This window comes from Triturus cristatus, chromosome 6 (assembly GCF_964204655.1).
Source record: "Triturus cristatus chromosome 6, aTriCri1.1, whole genome shotgun sequence".
NCBI classification, from domain to species: Eukaryota; Metazoa; Chordata; class Amphibia; order Caudata; family Salamandridae; genus Triturus; species Triturus cristatus.
This window is the reverse complement of record NC_140589.1, coordinates 913,473,366-913,498,834: the sequence shown is the minus strand read 5'-3', so window position 1 is coordinate 913,498,834 and position 25,469 is coordinate 913,473,366. Positions and strand designations below refer to the sequence as shown.

General features: G+C 50.7%; 1 protein-coding gene across 2 annotated transcripts in view; it reads left to right on the top strand.

Moving 5' to 3' along the window:
• ADGB (androglobin) overlaps positions 1 to 25,469 on the top strand; it is a 1,188,702-nt gene that overhangs the window by 131,718 nt on the left and 1,031,515 nt on the right. For both annotated transcript variants that reach the window (XM_085611585.1, XM_085611586.1), the window contains exon 5: positions 3,498 to 3,704. In XM_085611585.1, coding sequence (XP_085467711.1) covers positions 3,498 to 3,704 — 207 coding nt within the window. The remainder of the gene's footprint in view (positions 1 to 3,497; positions 3,705 to 25,469) is intronic.

Sequence of the window (25,469 nt, the reverse complement as noted above, 5' to 3'; positions counted from 1 at the left end):
TGGATGACATGATCCTTACAACACTCCCTCTTGAGAGTTGCGCATCAAAGAGACTTGGTTTAGGGTGAAGCAAATGACTAGGGTAATGTGAGAGGCAGACAAGAGAATCTTGTATTGGTATACCTTGCTGTAGGCCATCGTAACTTTGCCTGTCTCGGGTCTTGCTTGCCCAATTTAAAATACCTCTTGCATTCTGGGCTCCCTACAAACTCAACCACATTTGCTATGAATTTTCCATAAAATTCAACCACACACAAAAAAGATGTTACTTCCTCCTTACTACCAGGTGGACTAAATGTATAGGTTGTATCAACGAAACCCTCGTTTGGTTTTACAACAGACCACGCTAACGTGTGACCTAGATATAAAATTTCTTCTTTTCCAAATTTACACTTCTCCAGGGTGAGTGTGAGACCTGCACTGTGAAATATTTGAAGTGCTTTCATAACCCGTTTGTTATGTTCTTCCCAGGTTTCATCATAAATTAGCATCTCATCCTGGATACAACAAACCCCATCTATATTGTCAAGCATGTAATTTATAACCCTCTGAAACACTGAGGCTGCTGATGCTAGGCCAAACGACATCCTCAAAAATGTATATGCCCCCATAGGTGTTATGTATGAAGTTAATGCTTGTGAATTGGGATGTAAATTAATCTGGTGAAAAGCAAATGCTAGATCAAGGATAGTAAAATATACAGCACCTACCAAAGTAGTCATCATCTCCGAGATGTTGGGTAAAGGATATTTGTCCTCAACAATTTCTTTGTTCAATCCTCTCAAATCTACGCATAAACTAATTGCTCCCAAGGGTCTGCATGCTTTCACTATTGCCACAAGCCACTCAGTAGCTTCAATAGGTGTAATAACACCAATGTATTCTAACCTGTCCAACTCTTTGTGAACCTCTTCTTGTATGCCTAAAGGAATTTTCCTTTCTCTAGCTGTAACCGGTACAGGTCCCAGTTTGAGTTTAATGCTGTGAATGTACTTTTTAATACATCCTAATTTGTCAGTAAAAACGTTAGGAAAAATCTTTGCAAAATCAGCACAAATGTGTTCAACTTGACTCACTACCACTTATGGTTTTGCATTGGGATCAAGAGAGACTCCTAATTCCTTCTGATGTGGCCACCCCAAAATATTATCACCTTTAACTGCCACATAAACCTTACCTGGAACTATACGGCCAGCATTTTCTAGACTTTCCATGAAATACCCTCTCATCTTGATTTTCTACCCACCATACCCTCCCGGTCTGATATCTATATGATATAATTGGAACTTTTCCTGCAATACTTTTCCCTATACTGAATCAGAAATAATAGTAATTTTGGAACCTCAGTCAAATAACATCCTCAATTCCACATCATTCACTAACACTGTCCTCAGGCAAGATCAAATTATTTTCCTCCACCTCTAGGGCCAATTTCTTCACTTCAAACCCCTCTGAATTGTGTATTTGTAATACTATCTCCTCCACAACCTGTTTTACTTCACTTCGACAACAATTAAAAAATGTCTCATGTGACCACATTGCTTTCACACAGCTTTCAGCGCGTGATAACACCTATTTTTGGCTATATTGCCAAATTGTCTGCACCAAAAGCACTTCCCTTTGAACTTTCCTACATCTTCGGTTGTAGTTTTGACTTCAACAGCTTTAACCATTTTTTTGACAGTATTTCTTTGTGTAATTCCTCAACACAATTCAGCATGTGTTCAATTCTTTTAGCAATGGCATGTACATCTTCTAATGGGGGCTCGTCCTTCATCCGCACCTCCTCTGATTCTGTCACTTTTACAGTTTAGCAGGAATTGATCTCCAATGTGTTCATCAAGCAGTGCCCCAAATTTACAAGATGCTTCCAACTTGCGTAAATCTGTCTTGTATTCTTCAATAGTCTCCTCGTCTGTCTGCACACGTCTGCCAAAATGGTAGCAAGGTAAGTAATGTAGATCTAGTTTTTTCATTACTACCTCAAACTCATTAAGATCTCGGGAGTCCCATTGCCCAAGATGAGGAAGATTTTCCACTAAGTATTTCCCCTCTGCACCCAGGGTATGTTTTAATAATGCCAATTTCCGCTCTGCACTCAATGTAGGGCCACATACCCTGGCATAGTTATTGAAAACATTTTTCCATTTAGCCCACTTCATTTGTTGTTCTCCTGGCTGTTTTGAAAAAATTGGAAGGCGTAACGTACTGCGTAATGATTTAAGTCACACAGCAAACAGGGAAAGCTTTAAAATACTCTTGACTGTTGACTGAGACACAGCAAGTAGGAGAGGCTTTAAAATACTATTGATATCACTCACAAGCAAGCAACTCTTGTGAACGTTTTTTTTTTTTAACAGAAGAGGAAATAATACAAAAAACTCGTAGATATCCTTTGAAAGTAGATTAAAACCACATAACCCAGTCATGTCACCAGTTAAAACGCGCTGTCTGAATGGTATCTTAATATTTTCATCCACCACAAATCTCTGCAGATTTATGTATCAATGGTTTCTTCTTTGATGTAGAGATCAGAACCAAGCACATGAAAATGCCAACAGTCGAGACGACTGACAACGTGTACTGCAACTCTATCCGAAACACTCAAAATGGTGCATAAAACCACACGCCATGTCTTGTTTCGTTGGACAATGGTGCTTGTTTTGCTCTCCTCTGCAACACCCTCCACTTGGAACTCTCATCTGGAAAGTGCCAAAAGTAAAAAGCCTGATTCTCTGATCAGCGGCCGTATATAATTATTACCAGTCTGTCCTATGCCTCGATCAGCAACTCCGGTGTCTCCTCATTGACAGCGCACAGCCCTCCTGCCACATACAGCTGAGCGCATTGAGAGGGAGACCGTAGACCATCGAAAATCAGTCGTTGTCAGTGTGATGATCAAAGATAATGCAGCTGACACCAGATTAGTAAAATGTATTTATTTCTGTCTCATCCAACTCTCAGCTCCAACTCTCCTAACTGTTAAAAGCCCCCTCGAGACTCCACAGAGCATTGCATTCTAGAACCCTGTGTAGCCACATAAAGCAGCAGCTACGAAAAGGTGCAAGTCATGTACATGTTTACTTGTCTGCATGGACAGAACACCACAGAAGGGCTTTCTGAAGGTGAGACCCAGCACCTAGAGTTTTGTGGACAGTAACCAAAGTTAAGCACAGTAGGCATCAAGTGGAGAGGTGCTTTGGTGTGGGGCTGGTCTAAGGCACACACAGTCTTCTCGTAGGCTCAGCAAAGATCGAGCCAGCTCCTACATGCAGAACATTTTGGGAAAGCCCATTCCCTTGTTGGAGTTATTGTTTCAGTACACATCCCTGTTAGATTTCTAGCGTTTGTTTGCATTGTAGCATACAGAAAACTATGCATTATTTCAACAGTGTTGACTTTCTTTGACATCATATTGTTATCTTTTAGTTTGTTTGTTGCAAAGCATTTTTGACCACAAGGAAATAAAAAAATCATCCTCTTTTATCTTTCCTCAGTTAATGCGATGGATCGTCAGTGAACTAAGCGCAGTCTGGAAGATTTATAATTCACCTACTTCCCCAGATGATAAAGCGAACACAACTGATCCTCCAGCACTTGTGTGGAGGCCTTGGGATCATTTATACGCTCTCTGCAAAGCAGTCAAGGGACATGTAGCTCTATACAATAGCTACGGAAAGTATGTGGTAAAACTCTACTGGATGGTGAGTAATAATTTTTATTTCTCACTTACTGCTCTCACTCTCATTCTCACTTGCAGTGAAAATACTCTTTTCTTGCAATCATACTATTTAGGTCTGCAACTCATACTCATCACAACTGAACCGACCAACACACCAGACACACTGCTCGCCCCTTTGGCAAACCTTTCTTTACAAAACTTACCTCATATGATATTGCAGCAATTTGCATGTAATAAAAAATTGCACTGGGCAGAATGCTCTTCAGTCTGCAGGTATGATTATGAATCCATCACTGCTACCATATAAGGTAGATGTCCATTTCTTGAGCTTGGCAGTAAGAACAGAATTTGGAGACCCTGGCTCCTCCATTCTAGATATCCACTCCCCCAGATTCCTTATATGAAGCTTTTTTGTAGGCGGCAGGCTGAATCCGGGAAATTGTTTCGATTTATGAGGTACCAAAGAATTCCAACTGACATTGTCCGAAGCCAGCTGTTGATTCATGATGCTTCACTGGAAGTGATGTAGAAATTCATTCAAGTGCATCAGACATCAGTATCATCAGCTCTTTTTTTGTCACAGTTTTTCTCTTTTCAACAAATATTTAAACCTTAATTCTTTAAACCCTGCTGCAAGGGTCATAAACAAATGTACCACTTACATGCCGATTGCCTTTGGTTTCTGGTACATCACACTAATCTTAGTCTTGTGACAAATTGTAGGACAGCACATTTTCATGGTGGGCATAGACTACTTCCATGACCTCATAGAGGGTATCATTAAGACCGCAGCAGACTGGAGCCGCCCGACCATAGGTCAGCGGTTTTGACCGCACAATTTGGTTGTGACCTCCCTATGGGCGGTCAGAAACAACAATTTTACTATGGCAGCTTGTGTCCGCGGTGGGCGGAAATGGTCTGCAGCACAAGCTGCCATTGTAAAATTGATTTTTTTTAACCTCCACTCTGCCAACAGGCCAACATGGAAAGGCTGACATCATAATCCCAATCCCAGAGCTGAAGCTGGCTCCGCCATCATTATGGGATTATGAGTGAGGCGGACAGCCCCTCCGCCTGATGCCTCCACCCGCTGCATTATAATGCAGCGGGTGGACTGCAATGGCAGATGTTGGGCAGACCACAACCGATGGTCGGTCGGTTGCAATCTGTCCGACATTTGAATTGGGCCTATAGTCATATATATACCAGTAGTAGCATTATACCGATTTTTTGTGAATTCAATGAGAAACCATACCCTGTTTGCTGTGTCAGGGAGAGGGTAGTCTACTGATGGATCACTGACAGAATATCAGAATCAACAATATTGTGTAAAACAAATATTGTGTCAAAAATATAGTTTACAACTATATATTGTCCCTATCCTTATAATAGTGCAAAAATATGTTTACAAAGATATCATTTCACACTCATATTGTTAAAAAACATACAAAAATATTGTTTCTTTATATATATATATATATAGTGGGAAGAGGGAATAGTAAAATTGCCCCCCCCCCCGCCCTCCAGAGTCCAACACTTTCCCCATTGTTAAGTTCGATGTGCAAATATTAAATCGGAAACCCCTAGAGTCCAACACTCAAGTAGCTCGCTCCGTCTCACTCCTTTAAAGCAGAATGAAACATGTTACCGCATTTGAGTCAGCAGTAGTCTGAAGCAGGAGAAGCGGCTTAAGAGCAGCAAAAATAATGCATTGATTGAGTTAGTGCAGTTTCCTAAGTATGAGGAAATGGAATGGAAATGAAGTAAAAACAATGCGAACATACCGTATAACAAAAGTGAGTGTTATCTCTTGCAAGAAGACATTTCAAATGCTGTTCTTTCACTCAATCGCGATTGAACCAGATTGCTTCTCTGTTGTCCATTGCCAATATTTGGAAAGCTCTTTGGCTTTGCCAATATTTTTTATCTTATTGCACAGCAGCATGGTGCTGTACAACATGGCTGAAAGTAAAGAGCAAAATAAAATGAAGGCATCATGACAGGTTGTATAGTGCTTTTTTACCTTTGCTTTTAGATATGTTGCACAGTTGCCATGCTGCTGTACAACATGGCTGAAATAACGTTGACAAAACCAATAGATCTTATCTAGGCAAGACCTTTTGGCATTTCCAATGGTTGTTTATTTTGTGTGCCTATTCCTTACTCAGGGAGGGTTTTTGTAAGTGCCTTCATATTCTCTAGTCAAAATAATAGTAGCTCCCCGGAATTACAATGTGTGGGTAGATTTAAGTATGGTTGTAATCAGTGCCTGTTCAGTATCTATGATTATCTTTGTTGGTTAGATCCGTTAGTTTGTTGTTTTATATGTGTTAGTATTTTGTTGTCAGTTGTAGTTTGTTTCTTAGATGTAAGTAGAATGTTTGTGTTTTGATACTGACCATGTCTTGTGTATATTTGACTGAATGCTAGATGGTACAACTTAAACGTGTCATCAATCATTTATATATTACATTGCGATCAACACCGCCATTACAATGCAACCGCACAAGGTGCAGTCGTATACTCCCATTTCTCTAGGAGAGCTTGTGCTGCAGCCATAAACCGGCTGTAGCACAAGCTCCAATGGAGAAATGGGAAGATTCTGCGAATCCCTGCACCAATTGGCAGGCACCACAAGGTGCCTTCCACACGGTGGAGGGATTAACATGGGGGCATCATAGGTGCCCCCTCGGCCCCTAATTGGAGGCCGTGGAGGAATGAGGGCCACTAGGGCCCTCAAAGTCATTTTCTGACAGGCTTTCCATGTCAGAAAGCCCGGCATGGAAAGACTGTTGGACACCGACATCGTAATCCCGATGGGGGAAATGCCATCCTCAAGGATTACTTTGGGGTTTCCGACTGGATGATGGGCTCCTTGAGCCCATCAGAATCCATTCGGAATGACCGGCCGGTTTCAATTCCGTCCGCCTTCATTGTTGTTAGGCAGTGAGAATTGAAACCGGAGATGTCGGTCAGAAAGCCTCCGAACTGCGGTCAGAGGCTTTCCGTCCAACACCATAATTGGCCTCCGAGTCTGAAATTGATGCTGCTGATATGTTAGCCCTGATTGGCCAGGAAGCCACAATTACTGAAGAAATCCACAAGGTCATGATGGGGCAGGTGGCAACACCTGCGGTTCCATCTTTGTGTCTGAACCTGGCCTAGGGAGGACACAAATGCCAAAGATGGGAGCCACTGTGCTAACATCTCCATGTTGTCAAGTTTGAGCACAACTGCAGCCATACACTAAACGCTCAGAAACTGCCAGCACAGGAGCTGTACTTTTGAATGTGTCTGTAACCCACAGCCCTGAAATGCACCCACAGAAAGCAAGTAACTGAGGGCTTTAAAAACTGTGAGAGTAGGAAACTTTGTAGTCAACCAAGGTCTGCAGAAATTAACAACAAAGAAGTGAAAGTGAACTGAACTGAACTTTTGGGTACATCTGTGCCTTGGGAGTGATATGCCTGAACAGCATCTGTAACTTGTGCCAAGTTATACACCAGGGATAACAGACACTGGGGAACTCTGTTATTAGGGAAAGACACCAAAGTGTGAAGTGCCACAAAGAAGATGACAAATACGATGATAATCTTGTGTCTCATTCCTAAATTGTACTGTGTAGTGTCACATTGTGCTATGTCATTTAAATACTCTATTCAAAAGATAAGCACTGGACTGAAATAGGAGTTATTGTGTCTGTAGGCTGACTGTTGTGTTCTGAGCTCTTGTCCCCCAAACTACTCGATGTGAAGACTTTGAATGCTGTCTACGCTGAACGTTAATTGAAGAATGGTTGTACTTGGCCGAGTCATAGTAAGAGTGACCCCTGGACATCAGTGACCAACAACCAAACAGAACCTAACACAACATCCCAGATGCACTCCTCAGCAGTTAGATACAGGAGGCAAGGAAATTCCTAATTTAGAGCTGATCTTGCTTCATCCCAATGCTTCACAAGCCCAGTTAGATGTCCTTTGAAATCCTCCTCTGGCTATCAGTAGCGACTGGTAGGGAATGAGGGTGGAGGGGTGGGGGGGGGTAGGGTGGGACAAAATAATAAATAAAAAATACCACTTACCTCGCCCGCTTCTTCCGAACTTGGAAGCACCCAGGCTCCCCATAGCCAATCAGAACACTGCAATTCAGCGTTGTGATTAGCTCCCCTAAGCCAATCACAATGCTGCAGTGCAGTGTTGTGATTGGTCGGAGCGATGTGGATCGGCACTCAGACGGGGACTGGGGGCCTGGGGCCGCACTCCACCAGGCTGGGTAATGCAGACTGGTGGGGAGCATGCAAAGTGTGCATGACTGTTTGGCCGGGCCAAGACGGCCGGCCAAGCAGTCATGGCCACTTGTAGTGTGAAACCCACTCCTCCCCCTGTGTCTCCAGCCCCGCCCCGGCCTGATCCAGCCCCTAACTTGCGCAAAATAAAATGATAATAACTATGTTAGTTTTCCTGCTCAAAGAGCAGTGGGACGACACATTTGCTTCCCAAGCACAGGAACAAGTGTCCAAAGGGACTGCTGTCTTATGTGCCCTCAGCATCAGCTAGATCTCTAGTGGCTTCAGTGGTTAGTCCCTGGCCCTAATGACCTGGACTTCAAAGTTGACATCAACTCCTGAGTCCTTACAGCCTGCTGAAGCATCAAACTAATTTCTGGTACTTAAAACATCAATACATTTGTGACATTCCAGTTATGTATCGTATATTGAAGTCATAAAGAAATCTTCAGAGTTTCTCAAGGAACAGGATATGCTCCAAATTAAGAAAATCACTAGACTGGACTCCTTTGCTTGCTATTAGAATCTGTTTGGTTCTGATTACAATGCCTTAGTTTTCATTAGACACCTCTCCTTGGTGATGATGACAAAGGCAGTGCTCGCTCCAGTGCATGCTGTGCTTTTCATTGATGTACACAATGCCAGTGGGATTGATACTTCACCTTAGGCAGAATTCCCTATACCAAAAGGCACAGTCTTGGCTTCACAGGTACATTTTGCATCTGTCACAAAAGAGGACAGGGAAACCTTTGATATTCTGCTCACTCAGACCAACATAGAGTAAAACTATTCACACCAATATTGTTAGGAAAATATTCTACAAAGACAGTTCTACTTGAGGTGAGGTGTTGTTGGGTGACATAAATGTTTTCTATTCCGGCCATTCAGAAAAGAAAGCTTAATGATTCTTGCAGGTTTCCACGGGTAAGTTTAAATTGAATAGTTTTGCGGCAGCACGACCGGACAGTGATTGTAAATGATTTGATGCCCTATGTCGTGAGGGTTTTGCCCATCAGAACTACTGGAGCCAGCTGTATATTGGCCAGGTACAGCAACTAACTGTGGGAGATGGCTCTGATTTCAGCTTTAAAGTTTGGATTATGGCTTCCTTAATTTACTGAATACAAGACTGGATGGCTGCTTCAAAACAGCACATGACAGCAAGACTAGAGACTGTAGAGTTGAAAGCAAGGTTCGATGCCATAAAGGTCCAAACAATGTTTTGAGAATATGCTTGGTGGTAAAGTCCACTTGCACAGGTTGTCTGTTCGGGAGACATGCATGGATGAGCTGCGCTGCTTTCTCCAGGAACCCCAGGCTCGGTTCCTGGTAATGCACTTTGATGTGCCAAAATTATTTTGGGAAAGGTTTGTGAGATAACTGCTAATGGCTCAGATTTGGAAACCCCCTATAAGCAGTTCCATCACTATCACTGTTACAACTGGAAATTTCAGACATTCAACCATGAATCTTAAAAGGTGCAGCAGCTACAAACTCAACCTGCACCCCACACATTATTTTGTTCCTACACAAGACGATGCTTAGGCAGAGGAAAACAAATGAAGTAGTTCTCCTTCTTCTTTATTAATCCATGCAACATCAAAACAGCTCTAGATGCTCAAAGTATCAAGGTTTCAACTCTGTAGTTGAAGGTTGGGCATTGTTACCTTTTAAGGACTGGGAATAACATCAGACCAGTTGGGACTACAGATAATAATTTCTGGCCACCACGGGCCCCTTCTTATTCTTCCCCACCTTACACACACTAATTGTTTGATGAACTATAAATTCTCCCTTCTGGTGTAGGAAGCCATGAAAACAGTGCCATCGGCAGGGAGAGACCATTTAAATTCCTGATACCAGAGAAATGGGGACCAATTTTAAACTTATGTTTATTCAAAACATTTCAGAAGAAGGAGTGGTTCAAGATGACCCTACCCTTCAGGGCCTGCAGTTACAGAAATGGTTAGTCCTATTGTAACTTCACAACACATAGTTCCTTATTCCAAATGCCAAGAAAAACAGGAAATGTCTGAGATTTCCCTAAGACAACAAAGCATTTTCTCTTTCTCAGCTCACCTCTCCTGCCTGATTCCTTATAAATTTGGTGGCTGTGGGCTTTGCTTATTGTATTGCCAAGTGATTCTTTATTAACACTACTGGGATGACCGACTTTTAGGATTAAATCTGTTTTTATTAAAGAAAACAAAGGGCCGGCGGATCACAGCTCCTGTAAGTCAACCCCCCAGGATCCCAACCCGAACCCCATAGGCGGATCCCCTTTAAACACAGCATGTCGCCTACAACCCCTTGGGGCCGGCCGCGTCTTAACTGCAAAGTTCAAGAGGGTCTCCGAATTCTCCGCAGGGTGACTCTGATTGTTCTCCCCCCCGAGCTATCCAGTGGAGCCCGCCCGTAGGGAACCTCCCCGCCATGTGCTTACCCGGGAGGGATATTCCCCTGGGAAGGCTAAGAGTCCGTGCTGGGCGTAAGGCTTCGTGCCCGTGGTCTGCCCTAAAGGGTATCTCCCGCTTCGATACTTCCTGAACCAAAACAACATGGAAGAACTGAAAACATTCCCCCCAACTTCCCCCCACCCATCCCGCACCCCCACCCCTCCCTGCCCCATCCCTCTGCCCTCCCCCTTCCCTCGTCGTCCAGCGCGTGTCGTCAGGCCTACTGGGAAATCACCCTCAGTCCCTCACAGGTGGCCTGTGTCAGTTGCCGTCAAGAGGCGTTCTCCTCCTGCGTGGCGAGCCTCAGAAGCCGAAGATAGCGTGGGCAGGTCAGTTCTCTAAATTCCGTGACCAATAACGACTGGAACGGCTGCCATATGTCCGCGAACCGGTCCGCCTCGCCCGCTGCCGCCAGCGACATCTTCTCCATACCCAATACGTGCCACAGTCTGTGGAGCCAGCCCGTGACCGAGGGAGGCGTGGCCGTGTGCCAGTGTATCAGAATATTCTGAACCGTCGACCCCAGGGCGATGGCTATCTGCCTCCCTCTGCGGGATTTCAGGGGGTACATCAGCTGATTCGGGAGGCCTAGCAGAACATAGACCGGCAGGCGCGGCAGCTCGACGTCAAAGTGGGAGTCTACGTCGTCCAGTACCTCCTGCCAATAGGTGCCCAAGAGAGGGCAATCCCATAGGATATGTGTAAGCGTACCCACCTGTCCACATCCCCGCCAGCACGTATCCTCTTTACTGTGATCCATAGCGTGTATGCGTTCTGGGGTGTAATACCAATAAATCGAGACTTTAGTGAAGGTCTCTGTGAGGCCTGTGTGGTACGCCGAGTGCCGAGCCCTGTAGGCTATCTGTTCCCATTCCTCGTGGCTCAGGGCTCTGCCTAATTCCTTTTCCCATCGTTCCCTCCCTGGGTTATAAAAATGTGACGGGGGCGTTTGGAGAAACTGGTAGAGGTCGCTTATGAGTTTAGTATCCGAGGTCCGCGACAGGAGCCAGCGCTCATAAGGAAGGAATCGTCTGTCCGCCGACTCTCGAACCTGAGGGTGCAGCGCCCAGTGTCGCGCCTGCGTGTAGCGCATCCTCTCTGTCTCTTGGAATGTATATACCTGTCGGAAGTTCCGAAAGGGAATCACCCCTTCCGTATCATACAAATGACATAAAGCCCTGCAGCCCGCCGCACGCCAGTGAGCGAACGCACCTCGTTCCATCCCCGGGGTAAAATCAGGGTTATCCACCAGGGGTGTCAACGGCGAAGGAAAGGTCGTGAGGCCGTGTGTGACGTTGGTGGAGTCCCATACCCGCAGCGGAACTCGGTGATGAAGGAGGCGTATAGGTTAGCGGGGCGGTGCGCCCTACGCAGGAACGGCACCTCCTGTAGATGCCTGCCCGCAACCGCCTGATCCTGGAAGAGCCAATGTTTGTCGGACTCCCACTTGCTCCATTCTACTAAATAGCGCAATTGTGTCGCTTGAAAATATTTGCGGAGGTTCGGAATACCTAATCCGCCCGCCTCCGGTGCCAACATCGAGAGCGCTCTCCTCATCCGAGGTTTCTTGCCCTGCCATGTAAAGCGTGCGTGGTCAGCCTGCATTTTCTGAACCCATCCGGCCGGAGGCTGGAGCGGTAGCGCTCGGAACAGATACAAAATCTGGGGTAAAATCATCATCTTGACCGCTGCCACCCTGCCCAGCAGTGAGAGGGTGTCGCGGTCCCATCGGGTTAATTCCCCCTGTATTTTCTTGCCCAGTGCGGTGTAGTTCGCCGCGACCATAGCGGGTAACGTGGGGGCCAGCATAATTCCCAGATAGGGTACAGTATCCGACGACCAGACTATCGGCACCCGATGTTGTAAAAGAGTTCTGGTTGTCTGTGAGAGAGAAAGGTGTAGAGCTACCGATTTCCCCATATTCATTTTGAATCCCGCGACCTTCGCAAAAGCAGTTAGCTCCGTTATGCACGCCGGCAAGGCCCATAGCGGGTCTTCAAGGGACAGTATGACGTCATCAGCGTATAGGCTGATTGCGTGGCAAAAACCGCCAAATTTCACCCCTCTTACCGCCGCATTATCCCGGATCCGCTGCGCAAAGGGCTCCATGTAGAGAGCAAAGAGTAGGGGCGACAGCGGGCATCCTTGCCTTGTGCCTCTCTCGATGGCAAAGCTCTCGGATCTATGCCCGTTTACTCGCACCACGGCCGTCGGCGATTGGTAGCAATTGAATATCATGCGGCGAAACTTGTCCCCCATCCCTATTTTCACCAGTACCTGTTCTAGATAAGGCCAGTGGACGCGGTCGAACGCTTTCTCAGCGTCCACCGCTAGCAGCATTCTCTCCCCTGGGATCCGCGACGCCTTTTCAATGAGGTGGGTAATCCTCTTGGTGTTGTCCACCGTCTGCCTTCCGGGAACGAAACCCGCCTGATCCGGATCTAGAAGGCCCGGCAGATGTGGAGCCAGTCGCGCCGCCAATATACCGGTGTACAACTTGAGGTCAATGTTTAAAAGAGATATCGGCCTATATGACCCGCACTGTGTTCTGTCTTTCCCCGGTTTGGGGAGAACCACCAGGGATGCCTGCAACAAATCCGCCGGAATGGCCCCTGGTTCTGCGAAGGCGTTAAAAAGACGCGTGAGAACCGGTGCTAGTGCCGTACAAAACGTTTTGTAGAATAGGGACGAGTAGCCGTCCGGGCCCGGGGACTTGCCATGCTTGAGACGAGCAATGGCCGAAACCACCTCCTCTATCCTTATGTCCTTATCTAGGGCCTCCGCTTGAGAAGCTGTCAGGGACGTCAAAGAAACCGAGTCCAAATATTCGTGTGTCGCGTGAGCATCTGGGGGATCCCCGGTGTAGAGGTCGGCATAGTACCGGCGAAAGAGTTCCGCTATGTCAGCCTCCTCCGTGACAGGCGAGCCCGTCGGGCTGGCGATCTCTTTCACCATCTGCCTCCGTCGCACCTCCCGGAGTTTACTCGCCAGTAGCCTGCCGCATTTGTCTCCCCCGTGTAGTAGGCATGCTTTAAACGCAGCGCCGCATACTCCGCGCGGTCCATGTCTAGCGCCGTCAGTGTCTTTCTCGCCTCCTTGAGCTGCCGCCAGACCCGGGGGGCCCCCGTCCTGCAGTGCATTTGCTCCAGCTCGCGGACCCTCCGGGTGAGTTCCTCCCGCTTCTGCCGCCTGGCCTTGTTATCCGCCGCAGAGATCGCAATAAATTCCCCTCTCAGGACTGCTTTCAAAGCTGCCCATTGGGTCGCGCTAGATGTGTCGGAGCCCCCGTTGTGTGCGAGGTAGTCCCGGATCGCTGCCGTGACTTGCGCGACCACCTCCTTCCTATAGAGTAAGGAGTCTCGGAGCCGCCAGATCCGTGGGGTGCTGAACACCGGTGGCACGGTAAACGTCGCCATGACCGGGGCATGGTCCGACATGGAGATCACCCCCATCTTCGCCGATGTGGCCAAGGAGTACATAGGTCCCGTGACCAGAAAGTGGTCTAGCCGTGCATACGTTTTGTGTGCGTGTGAGTAGTAGGAGTAATCCCTAGCGGTGGGGTGCAAGCGGCGCCATAGGTCATGTAGGTCCAACTCCGCCAACTGGGCCTTGCAACCGGCCGAGAACTCCCCCACCTGCGGGGAGCGGTGTGCCGACCTGTCAAGGGCCGTGTCGAAGACCATGTTATAATCGCCTCCGACAATGATATGCCTGTCCGGCGTTGCCATGACCTCCCCCATGGCAGATCTAAGGAAGGGTTCCTGCCGGTCGTTCGGGCTGTAGAGGGACCCTATCGTAACAGAGAGGCCGTAGGGAACCTCCCCGCCATGTGCTTACCCGGGAGGGATATTCCCCTGGGAAGGCTAAGAGTCCGTGCTGGGCGTAAGGCTTCGTGCCCGTGGTCTGCCCTAAAGGGTATCTCCCGCTTCGATACTTCCTGAACCAAAACAACATGGAAGAACTGAAAACATTCCCCCCAACTTCCCCCCACCCATCCCGCACCCCCACCCCTCCCTGCCCCATCCCTCTGCCCTCCCCCTTCCCTCGTCGTCCAGCGCGTGTCGTCAGGCCTACTGGGAAATCACCCTCAGTCCCTCACAGGTGGCCTGTGTCAGTTGCCGTCAAGAGGCGTTCTCCTCCTGCGTGGCGAGCCTCAGAAGCCGAAGATAGCGTGGGCAGGTCAGTTCTCTAAATTCCGTGACCAATAACGACTGGAACGGCTGCCATATGTCCGCGAACCGGTCCGCCTCGCCCGCTGCCGCCAGCGACATCTTCTCCATACCCAATACGTGCCACAGTCTGTGGAGCCAGCCCGTGACCGAGGGAGGCGTGGCCGTGTGCCAGTGTATCAGAATATTCTGAACCGTCGACCCCAGGGCGATGGCTATCTGCCTCCCTCTGCGGGATTTCAGGGGGTACATCAGCTGATTCGGGAGGCCTAGCAGAACATAGACCGGCAGGCGCGGCAGCTCGACGTCAAAGTGGGAGTCTACGTCGTCCAGTACCTCCTGCCAATAGGTGCCCAAGAGAGGGCAATCCCATAGGATATGTGTAAGCGTACCCACCTGTCCACATCCCCGCCAGCACGTATCCTCTTTACTGTGATCCATAGCGTGTATGCGTTCTGGGGTGTAATACCAATAAATCGAGACTTTAGTGAAGGTCTCTGTGAGGCCTGTGTGGTACGCCGAGTGCCGAGCCCTGTAGGCTATCTGTTCCCATTCCTCGTGGCTCAGGGCTCTGCCTAATTCCTTTTCCCATCGTTCCCTCCCTGGGTTATAAAAATGTGACGGGGGCGTTTGGAGAAACTGGTAGAGGTCGCTTATGAGTTTAGTATCCGAGGTCCGCGACAGGAGCCAGCGCTCATAAGGAAGGAATCGTCTGTCCGCCGACTCTCGAACCTGAGGGTGCAGCGCCCAGTGTCGCGCCTGCGTGTAGCGCATCCTCTCTGTCTCTTGGAATGTATATACCTGTCGGAAGTTCCGAAAGGGAATCACCCCTTCCGTATCATACAAATGACATAAAGCCCTGCAGCCCGCCGCACGCCAGTGAGCGAACGCACCTCGTTCCATCCCCGGGGTAAAATCAGGGTTATCCACCAGGGGTGTCAACGGCGAAGGAAAGGTCGTGAGGCCGTGTGTGACGTTGGTGGAGTCCCATACCCGCAGCGGAACTCGGTGATGAAGGAGGCGTATAGGTTAGCGGGGCGGTGCGCCCTACGCAGGAACGGCACCTCCTGTAGATGCCTGCCCGCAACCGCCTGATCCTGGAAGAGCCAATGTTTGTCGGACTCCCACTTGCTCCATTCTACTAAATAGCGCAATTGCGTCGCTTGAAAATATTTGCGGAGGTTCGGAATACCTAATCCGCCCGCCTCCGGTGCCAACATCGAGAGCGCTCTCCTCATCCGAGGTTTCTTGCCCTGCCATGTAAAGCGTGCGTGGTCAGCCTGCATTTTCTGAACCCATCCGGCCGGAGGCTGGAGCGGTAGCGCTCGGAACAGATACAAAATCTGGGGTAAAATCATCATCTTGACCGCTGCCACCCTGCCCAGCAGTGAGAGGGTGTCGCGGTCCCATCGGGTTAATTCCCCCTGTATTTTCTTGCCCAGTGCGGTGTAGTTCGCCGCGACCATAGCGGGTAACGTGGGGGCCAGCATAATTCCCAGATAGGGTACAGTATCCGACGACCAGACTATCGGCACCCGATGTTGTAAAAGAGTTCTGGTTGTCTGTGAGAGAGAAAGGTGTAGAGCTACCGATTTCCCCATATTCATTTTGAATCCCGCGACCTTCGCAAAAGCAGTTAGCTCCGTTATGCACGCCGGCAAGGCCCATAGCGGGTCTTCAAGGGACAGTATGACGTCATCAGCGTATAGGCTGATTGCGTGGCAAAAACCGCCAAATTTCACCCCTCTTACCGCCGCATTATCCCGGATCCGCTGCGCAAAGGGCTCCATGTAGAGAGCAAAGAGTAGGGGCGACAGCGGGCATCCTTGCCTTGTGCCTCTCTCGATGGCAAAGCTCTCGGATCTATGCCCGTTTACTCGCACCACGGCCGTCGGCGATTGGTAGCAATTGAATATCATGCGGCGAAACTTGTCCCCCATCCCTATTTTCACCAGTACCTGTTCTAGATAAGGCCAGTGGACGCGGTCGAACGCTTTCTCAGCGTCCACCGCTAGCAGCATTCTCTCCCCTGGGATCCGCGACGCCTTTTCAATGAGGTGGGTAATCCTCTTGGTGTTGTCCACCGTCTGCCTTCCGGGAACGAAACCCGCCTGATCCGGATCTAGAAGGCCCGGCAGATGTGGAGCCAGTCGCGCCGCCAATATACCGGTGTACAACTTGAGGTCAATGTTTAAAAGAGATATCGGCCTATATGACCCGCACTGTGTTCTGTCTTTCCCCGGTTTGGGGAGAACCACCAGGGATGCCTGCAACAAATCCGCCGGAATGGCCCCTGGTTCTGCGAAGGCGTTAAAAAGACGCGTGAGAACCGGTGCTAGTGCCGTACAAAACGTTTTGTAGAATAGGGACGAGTAGCCGTCCGGGCCCGGGGACTTGCCATGCTTGAGACGAGCAATGGCCGAAACCACCTCCTCTATCCTTATGTCCTTATCTAGGGCCTCCGCTTGAGAAGCTGTCAGGGACGTCAAAGAAACCGAGTCCAAATATTCGTGTGTCGCGTGAGCATCTGGGGGATCCCCGGTGTAGAGGTCGGCATAGTACCGGCGAAAGAGTTCCGCTATGTCAGCCTCCTCCGTGACAGGCGAGCCCGTCGGGCTGGCGATCTCTTTCACCATCTGCCTCCGTCGCACCTCCCGGAGTTTACTCGCCAGTAGCCTGCCGCATTTGTCTCCCCCGTGTAGTAGGCATGCTTTAAACGCAGCGCCGCATACTCCGCGCGGTCCATGTCTAGCGCCGTCAGTGTCTTTCTCGCCTCCTTGAGCTGCCGCCAGACCCGGGGGGCCCCCGTCCTGCAGTGCATTTGCTCCAGCTCGCGGACCCTCCGGGTGAGTTCCTCCCGCTTCTGCCGCCTGGCCTTGTTATCCGCCGCAGAGATCGCAATAAATTCCCCTCTCAGGACTGCTTTCAAAGCTGCCCATTGGGTCGCGCTAGATGTGTCGGAGCCCCCGTTGTGTGCGTGGTAGTCCCGGATCGCTGCCGTGACTTGCGCGACCACCTCCTTCCTATAGAGTAAGGAGTCTCGGAGCCGCCAGATCCGTGGGGTGCTGAACACCGGTGGCACGGTAAACGTCGCCATGACCGGGGCATGGTCCGACATGGAGATCACCCCCATCTTCGCCGATGTGGCCAAGGAGTACATAGGTCCCGTGACCAGAAAGTGGTCTAGCCGTGCATACGTTTTGTGTGCGTGTGAGTAGTAGGAGTAATCCCTAGCGGTGGGGTGCAAGCGGCGCCATAGGTCATGTAGGTCCAACTCCGCCAACTGGGCCTTGCAACCGGCCGAGAACTCCCCCACCTGCGGGGAGCGGTGTGCCGACCTGTCAAGGGCCATGTCGAAGACCATGTTATAATCGCCTCCGACAATGATATGCCTGTCCGGCGTTGCCATGACCTCCCCCATGGCAGATCTAAGGAAGGGTTCCTGCCGGTCGTTCGGGCTGTAGAGGGACCCTATCGTAACAGAGAGGCCTGCTATTCTGAACCTGTAGGCCAATAGCCTGCCCTTTTGTTCCGCCTGCTTATTGAGAACCTCTCCTCTAAAGCGGCGGGCCACCAGAATCGCCACCCCGCCGTTTTCGTGCCGTTAGATGAGAAGAACTGCGAAGGGAACGCGCGGGATCGGAGCCTGAGGCAGTTTCGGGGTAGTAGGTGCGTCTCCTGGAGCAGACAGATATCAGCCTGGGTGTTCTCTAAGAGGGACAGAACCGCCCTCCGTTTGACTGGATTATTGAGGCCCCTGACGTTAAGCGTCACAATGTTAAGAGTCTTGGCCATCTTTGGATGAGACAGCTGCCGCCATGTAGCCATGCTTCCCCTCTGCAGCCCATTGACTCGGGCCCCGAGCGCAGCCGCCATAATCGGGACTTTGTGCATGCACTGGACGACCCCCCCTCCCGCCGTAATCTCCCTCCCTCTCGCCCCGTGAGCCCCCCGTCCCCCCCCTCCCCCACCCCACTCCTTTCTCCCCAACTATCCCCCCGCCCGCCCCCAGCCCCTTCCCCTGGCAACGTGCCATTAACTTAGGGCTGCCCCTCCCCAGTCTCCCCCTTCCCTTCCCCCAACCCCAGATCTTCATAGTCCAAGTCCAGTTCCCCTGAAAACCAAACTGTGGCAATATATTCAAGTGGACGTCCAGCCACCCGTCCCCCCCCGCTCTTCCCCCTCCCCCTGGGACCCAAACCTGCAAATTGAAGATGGCGAAAGCGTTCTCCCCCCGGAGTGATTCATGCAGTGAGCGCCACATAGGTGGCGCCGGTGTTCTCCGCCACTTCCATCACCGCACTTTCCATGCTAGCTCTGATGGTGGGCGAGTCCGGTCTCCCTGAGCGCTCACAGGTCCTCCTCCTGGACACTCGCTGCCAGCCGTTCCCCCCGGAGCACCCCCGTCGCTGTATTGTCGTGTCGTCCTCCTCTGATGCGGTGATGCCCAGGACTCTGCACGTTTCCTGCAAGGAGCGGAGGTGATGCACAGTACCGTTCCACCTGAAGATTAGTCTAAAGGGGTGTCCCCATGCGTACGGCGTTCCGTGTTCTCTGAGAAAGTCCGTAGCGATTTTAAAAGATTTCCGTTTTTGAAGTGTGATGGCTGATAAGTCTTGGTAGAGGGCCACCGGGTGTCCTCTGAAGGTCAGTGACTGCCGCTTCCGAGCCTCTGCCAGAATGCGTTCCTTGAGCGAGAAGTCCGGGAGAAAGGCTAGAATGTCCGGGGGCGGCGCTGATGCTCTCCATGGGGGGCCCACCCTGTGCGCCCTGTCGATGCGGATGGGGAAGTCCTCCCCTTCGCCCAGAACCTCCCGAAACAGGTCCCGTAAGTATCCCGCCACATCCGCCCCTTCTTCTTTGGACGGCACTCCCCGAACCCGGACGTTGTTCCTCCGCGATCTGTTTTCGAGATCCTCCGCGTGTGCTTGGAGGTTAATTTGCTGGTCCCGGAGGCGCAACACTTCCTGCTGTAGGGATTCGAATTCTTCGTCTCGTCTCTGGCCAGCGTCTTCCACCGTGGCCACTCTTTCTCCCAAGCCGTCCATCTCCCGGCGTAGCTCTCGCACCTCCCCCGCCACTTCGGTTTTCAGGGTTTGGAAGTCCTCCCTGAGGGAGCTAAAAAGGGACTCCATAAAGGACCTGGTGACCGGGGGCTCTCCGTCAGCGACACCCCCCAGACCTCCGGAGGAACCAGGCGATGGCAGCCCTCTGTCGGCTCTGTGTTGTGTTCTGTCGAGGAGTTCCGGGAGTGTGCGCTCCCCCTTCCGTCCACCTCTGCTGCCCGCCATGCCGAGGAGGAGGCAAGGCCCTTCGACCGGACGACCCCGCTTCCCGCCAGCGGCGGCCCTCGTCCACTGCGGCACTGTAAGGCACCCTCGGTCCAATCCACTCCAGTCCCCTCAACGGCTACTGCGCCCCGCTCCAGTGGCCGGGAATGCCGGGCCCTTCAGCCCCTCCGGGCCGGGCCCCTGTCCCTTCCGCCGTCCAGGGCTCTGCGCACTGCCTTTGTCTTGCCTGTGGGAGCGTGGGCCTTCTCCGTTGTCTACGTCCCCGCAGTTACTGGCTCAGGTCCCTCAGCAGGTGCAGATCTCCGACCCCATCTCTCCCCAGTGCACCGGGTTACATGTTCGCGCCACAGCCAGATCTCGTGGAGAGGCCGCGGGGCGGGGCGGGAGGCCGCCGTCCCTCGTTCCACTCCCGGTCGCTCCCGTGTGGCAGCCCCCCTCTGCTCCGTCGCGTCTGGTGCAGGCCGAAAAGTTACTGCCTGGCCCCCTCCTCTGGGAACCTCACCTCTCCTCCGGGCCTGGCTGGGCCCTCGGTCGCTGCGCGCTTCGTCTCCCAGTGCCCACAGCCCCGCGTGTAGTGATCCCAGGCTGGTCGCCTCCTCCAGCCCAGGGATAAGCTGTTCTCTCCCCGCCGCGTTCCGCCGCTGCCGCTCCGCTCGTGCTTCCCTTTGGCGGCCTCTTCCTCACCACTGCCCGCAGGGCGCCATGCTCTGGTCCTGCGTGTCCGAGCTTCTCTCTGGTGCCTCTGTATCCACGTGGCCGTAGCGCTCACCGGGTGGGGGCCCCTTCCGCGTGTCCACTTGTTTGGCGCCTCAGGGAGCCGACCGCAGCTGCGTCCCACTGCTCCGAGTCTCACCACCTGCCTCCACCGCTACACCGGCACCTCGCGCACAGGACGCCGCTCTCTGCCCGGCTGCTTCTCCGGGCCAGCCTAAAGCGTGGCGCGCACCTTCCGGGGCCTGGCCACCCCCTTGCCTGCTGCTGACGGTATGTTCGCCCCCCCCGGGCCGCCGCCGGGTCTCTCGATCATGCCCCCATGCTCATCCTCGCCGGGCAGCAGGCCCCGTCCTCCGGCTCGGCCCTCCCGGGGTCGCGCAGCTGGGCACGCTCTCTCCGCTCCCAGCCCTTCACTGCGTGCCCTCACAGGGATTCCTCCCCCGCGATCCGGTGGGTGCCGCCAGCGTGTCCGCGCACTTCAGGTCCTGGCACACCCCCCCGGCGCACCGCCGTCGCCGCTGCTCCGACTCTCACCCGGCCTCGTTGGGAGAGAGGGGAGGGGGAAAGAAGAAGCCTGCACCGGTTCCGAGTTCGGCGTCTCAGGGGCCCGACGGCCGGTCAAGGGGACGTCCTCCGCCCGAACCGCTGCCAGCTACCAGTGTAGTCCCTCTCCACAAGCCCCCTCGTACCGCTACCACACCTCGAGTCCACTGACGCCGGGGGAGGCTCTCTGGCCTTCGGTGTTCGTCGGCCCCTTTTTACCGGTCCGCACAGCTCGAGGGGCGAATCTTTCCCCCGGCGGCCGCCAGGTCGCTGCTCTCCCACCAGGGTTGGCTCACGGTCACCGCTGCGCGCGTTCCCTGCACACCGCTACCTTCGGCGAGACCCCACCAGCAAGACCGGGCTCTCGCGACGATTCCTGGCCGGGGGCGCTCTTGACCGGCCCGGCTCTATGCTCCACCTCGTCCCGGCGCCTCCACTCCGGCGGCGTCCTGCCTCCTGCCCAGGCTTCCTGGAGGCTCCGAGCCAATTCACAGCTCCTGCCGAGGCTCCGCTATCTCCGCCGCCACTTCTCGGCGCTGCTTAGGGGGAGATACAGCTAATAAACCGGGGTCTGGGGCCCAGCAGAGCGGGAGCCGGCAGGGAAAGCATTCGGTCACGCCGCCATCTTGGCCACGCCCCATGAGCGACTTTTAAAGGCTACATCTACAGATATCCTGCTCTGTAATCTGTCAAATATAAGCAGCGGTTTTTGCACAGCTTGGGGTTTTCTACCAATCAAGAGTTTTCTTCTGTGACCTCCTCACAATGGCTAAACGTTATTGTGACAGTGCTGGACATATGCCTTCTGTGGGCATTTTCTGCAATACAGAGTTTTGTCACACTTAGGGGGCATTTATGTTATCGTTAGGGATGGCTCTGGATGGGATTCGTTATTGTCTGATTCGGAACCCTTGTTTCTTACCAAATCGTAAAGTTTTCCCAACGACCGATTACAATGCCCGGAAACTGTTAGAGCACACTGAATCGGTTCTGAAAAGCATCCGGACAGCCCGAGTCTTTCAGAGCCGATTCGTACAGCTCTATGGACACAGTTTGCAGACAAGCGATTACGATGACCGATTCGGACAGCCGTTCCGATTCAGTTTGTCCGAGACGAAACAGCTGCCGGAATCGGTCTGTTGCGGGCCCCCCTTCACCTGGAAGTGTCCGAATGTGGCCCGTGGGGGTACCCAATGGACCCCTCTTCCCAACCATGCGCAATGTGGTATGCACCATGGGGTGCCAGCCACAGGGTGCAAAGTTTTCCCCAATTACCCCTTTTTTCAATGGGAGCCTGTGTTCACGTTCGGAACACAGGCTCCCATTGAAGTCAATGCGAGTCCACCTGAAAATGTTGGGAGACATTGTTATCGGCAGTCCAGACTCACAGGACCCGATTCATTTGGAAACTAGTCCAGAACCAATTCGTTCGGGATGGTTTCCAAAAGACATCGTAATCGGCCCCTTAGTTATCTGTGTTTTGGTTCAGACTGCCCGGTCAGTGTTACGTATCATGGCTTTCCCTGTCCACAGGCGTTCTTAAATATGAGGTTGCAACATTGAACAATATGGCAACAATCAGCCCAGTCATCTATAAACTCTAATATGCCTCCCTCCTGTTGACTTGCCAATGCTTAAATCTAAATCTGGTATTTGTAAAGTGCAAACTACTCAACCTTAAGGGTCTCAAGGCATTGGGGGCCGTCGGGGAGGTTAAGTGAGCTATTGCCCGGAGTCATGTCGTGCTGAGTAGAGCTGCCATCAGTGCCGGGGATCAAACCGTTAAACCCTGCACTCCGGAGTCAGCTGCCCTGGTCGCTGCGCCACTCCTCTCCCTTATGCTTCATTGGTGAATGGTCCATATTTTTTAAAATAATTATCTTTATTCGGTTATGCACATAAGGTAACAAGCTACAATTTGTGTCTAGTAAAGCTATATACACTAATTTGCTTCACATGACACAGCCTATGATAGAGAGCTCTTGGACATCAAATTCTGTACCTGCGAATATGATAAATACCATAACAGCTCACATCATAAACAACTTACATAACAGCACACATCAACACCCTATAGGAGGAAGGGAAGGGAAGGGGGACACCAGGGGCCATATGTAGGTAAAACGTGTTTTGCGATTCTCTAATTGCAATTTTTAGGGAATCCCAATTAGAGAATTGCAAAACGGAATGTAGGTAGGATTAGCAAAATATTTTGCGATTCCCACCTATTCCTTATTTGCGAATCCCAAATAGAGATTCGCAAATAAGGAATACCTTGCCATTCATTCCTATGGGCTAGAAGGCCCATAGGAATGAATAGGAAGACATTCTCAATTTGCGATTCTCAATTAGAGAATCGCAAATTGAGAATGCAATTTCAAGGTTGCAAGGGTGTCAATAGGACACCCTTTTGCACCCCTGAAATAAACATGTGTGCACATGTGGCGCACATACATGCGCTAAGGGCATGTATGTGCGCCACATGGCACTTTGAAAAATGCAAAAAAGTGCATTTTTCAAAGAAATCGCAAATTACCACCAACCTGAGGTTGGTGGTAATATGCGATTCCTTAAGCCAAAATCGCACAACTTGGGTGCTTCCTACATTGCATTTAAGGAATCGCAATTTGGGATTCCTTAAATGCATTACAAAATAAGGAATCGCTAATTTTGCGATTCCTTATTTTGCGTGTGGGTTTTTGTGTGCTACATAGCACACTGCCCAAATTGCGATCGCAAACGCCGAAATTCGGCGAATTTCAGCATTTGCGATCGCAATTTGGCTTCCTACATATGGCCCCAGATTTATAAAGTGTCTTAGCAAAGCCTTCATTATAGCACTAGGTCCTAAGAACCAAAGAGGGCTTTTGCACTGACGTGTACAAAACCAAAACTGTAATGCTTGGCATTTAGCATGCTACCAGTTAAAGTGGACAGCAGAGAGACTGGTCTAGGTCATAACAACTAATTTATACAGCGGTCTTGCCCTTGACCCTAAGGAATACTATGTTATGTAGACACCCCCTCTCTTTCCCCAAACAGCTGTCCAAACATTGAAAGTGTTGACTCTCAGAGCTACCTTCTTTAATACTGGTGGTCTCTGGTCCAGTTGCTTTACTTTACCCTTCTTCATCGCTCACCTCAGAAACAAGTTGTGTTGCATTTGTTCATGTGAGGTCAAGAGTAATGTGTGGTGGCAGTCTCAACTGTTTTGCTTGCCTTTAGTGTTCAGATATACTGCCTGTCTCAAGATGGTGGTCTGAGATTCTTTAGCAGAGACTATTTAATCCCAAAGTTTCTTGCTGGCCATTCAGCTCAATGTTCACTGCTCATCCTGTTTTGAGCATTGGCAACTGTGATAAAAGCACAACACTGAGTATTGTTGACAGAATCATTGGTCTCTTCCTATGTAGCTGTGGGGAGCTTCACTGTGTTCATTCTTTTGTCCAGTGTTTTGAAGTCAGTTGCTGCTTTTTGTTGACATAGCTTCTAATCTATTTGCAGAAAGCCATCACTGGTGATTCAACACTATCCACCATTTATTAAGGCTCTCCAAAAAGGAGAGGTCTAACATACTGTCATCATCAGCTCTGGCATGCATTTATTGCTCTTTGCCCCAATTGTGCTTCTGGTAGAAATCGTCCTCCATCAGTGCTGATGCCCTCGTCTTCTCTGATGGTGTCTCGTCTCTAGTGGGGGTCACGTTTATGGCATCTTCACATGTTGCCCCTGTATTCTTCTACCAGTCTGTGATTTTGTCACTGTGCTTTTAACTTTCTGGCATTCTAGAGATGCCCACAGCAGTCGGGAGCAGGCAGGATTGTGAGCTCTCAGAGGTCTGGGGAAATAAGTGCTGACACCTCTTACTACAGTCTCTACCAATCAACAAAGCTGAGGAATCAAGACCCGGTGAGATGGTTTAAGCATGGCACCACTACGTCCTGCTGTGTAACCCAGCTCTTCGCTAAACTTGCTGCCGGTCTCTCACAATTGGTAGGGCTCCACTTTCTAATGACAAACGGCCATCTTGAAATCTCCACAGTCCAGAGATGGAAGTTGCATCCTTGCACTTAAAGTCCGTTAGAGTGTGTCTCTGTGATCCCTGCTCCACATATCAGAAGCATTGCTATTTCCCTCCCTTAACAAATTACATTGGATGCAATACATCTCTCTTGGGCCAAGATATTGTGCCAAAAATGCCACCTGCAGCTCACATCCCCATGGCCTCTTCAACTATTTTCTACAGACGGAGCCATTCAGAAAACCGGGACTTATGGAGAGGGTAGTAACTGATATCCATTCCATTCATATACTTTATTTTGGCCCGTG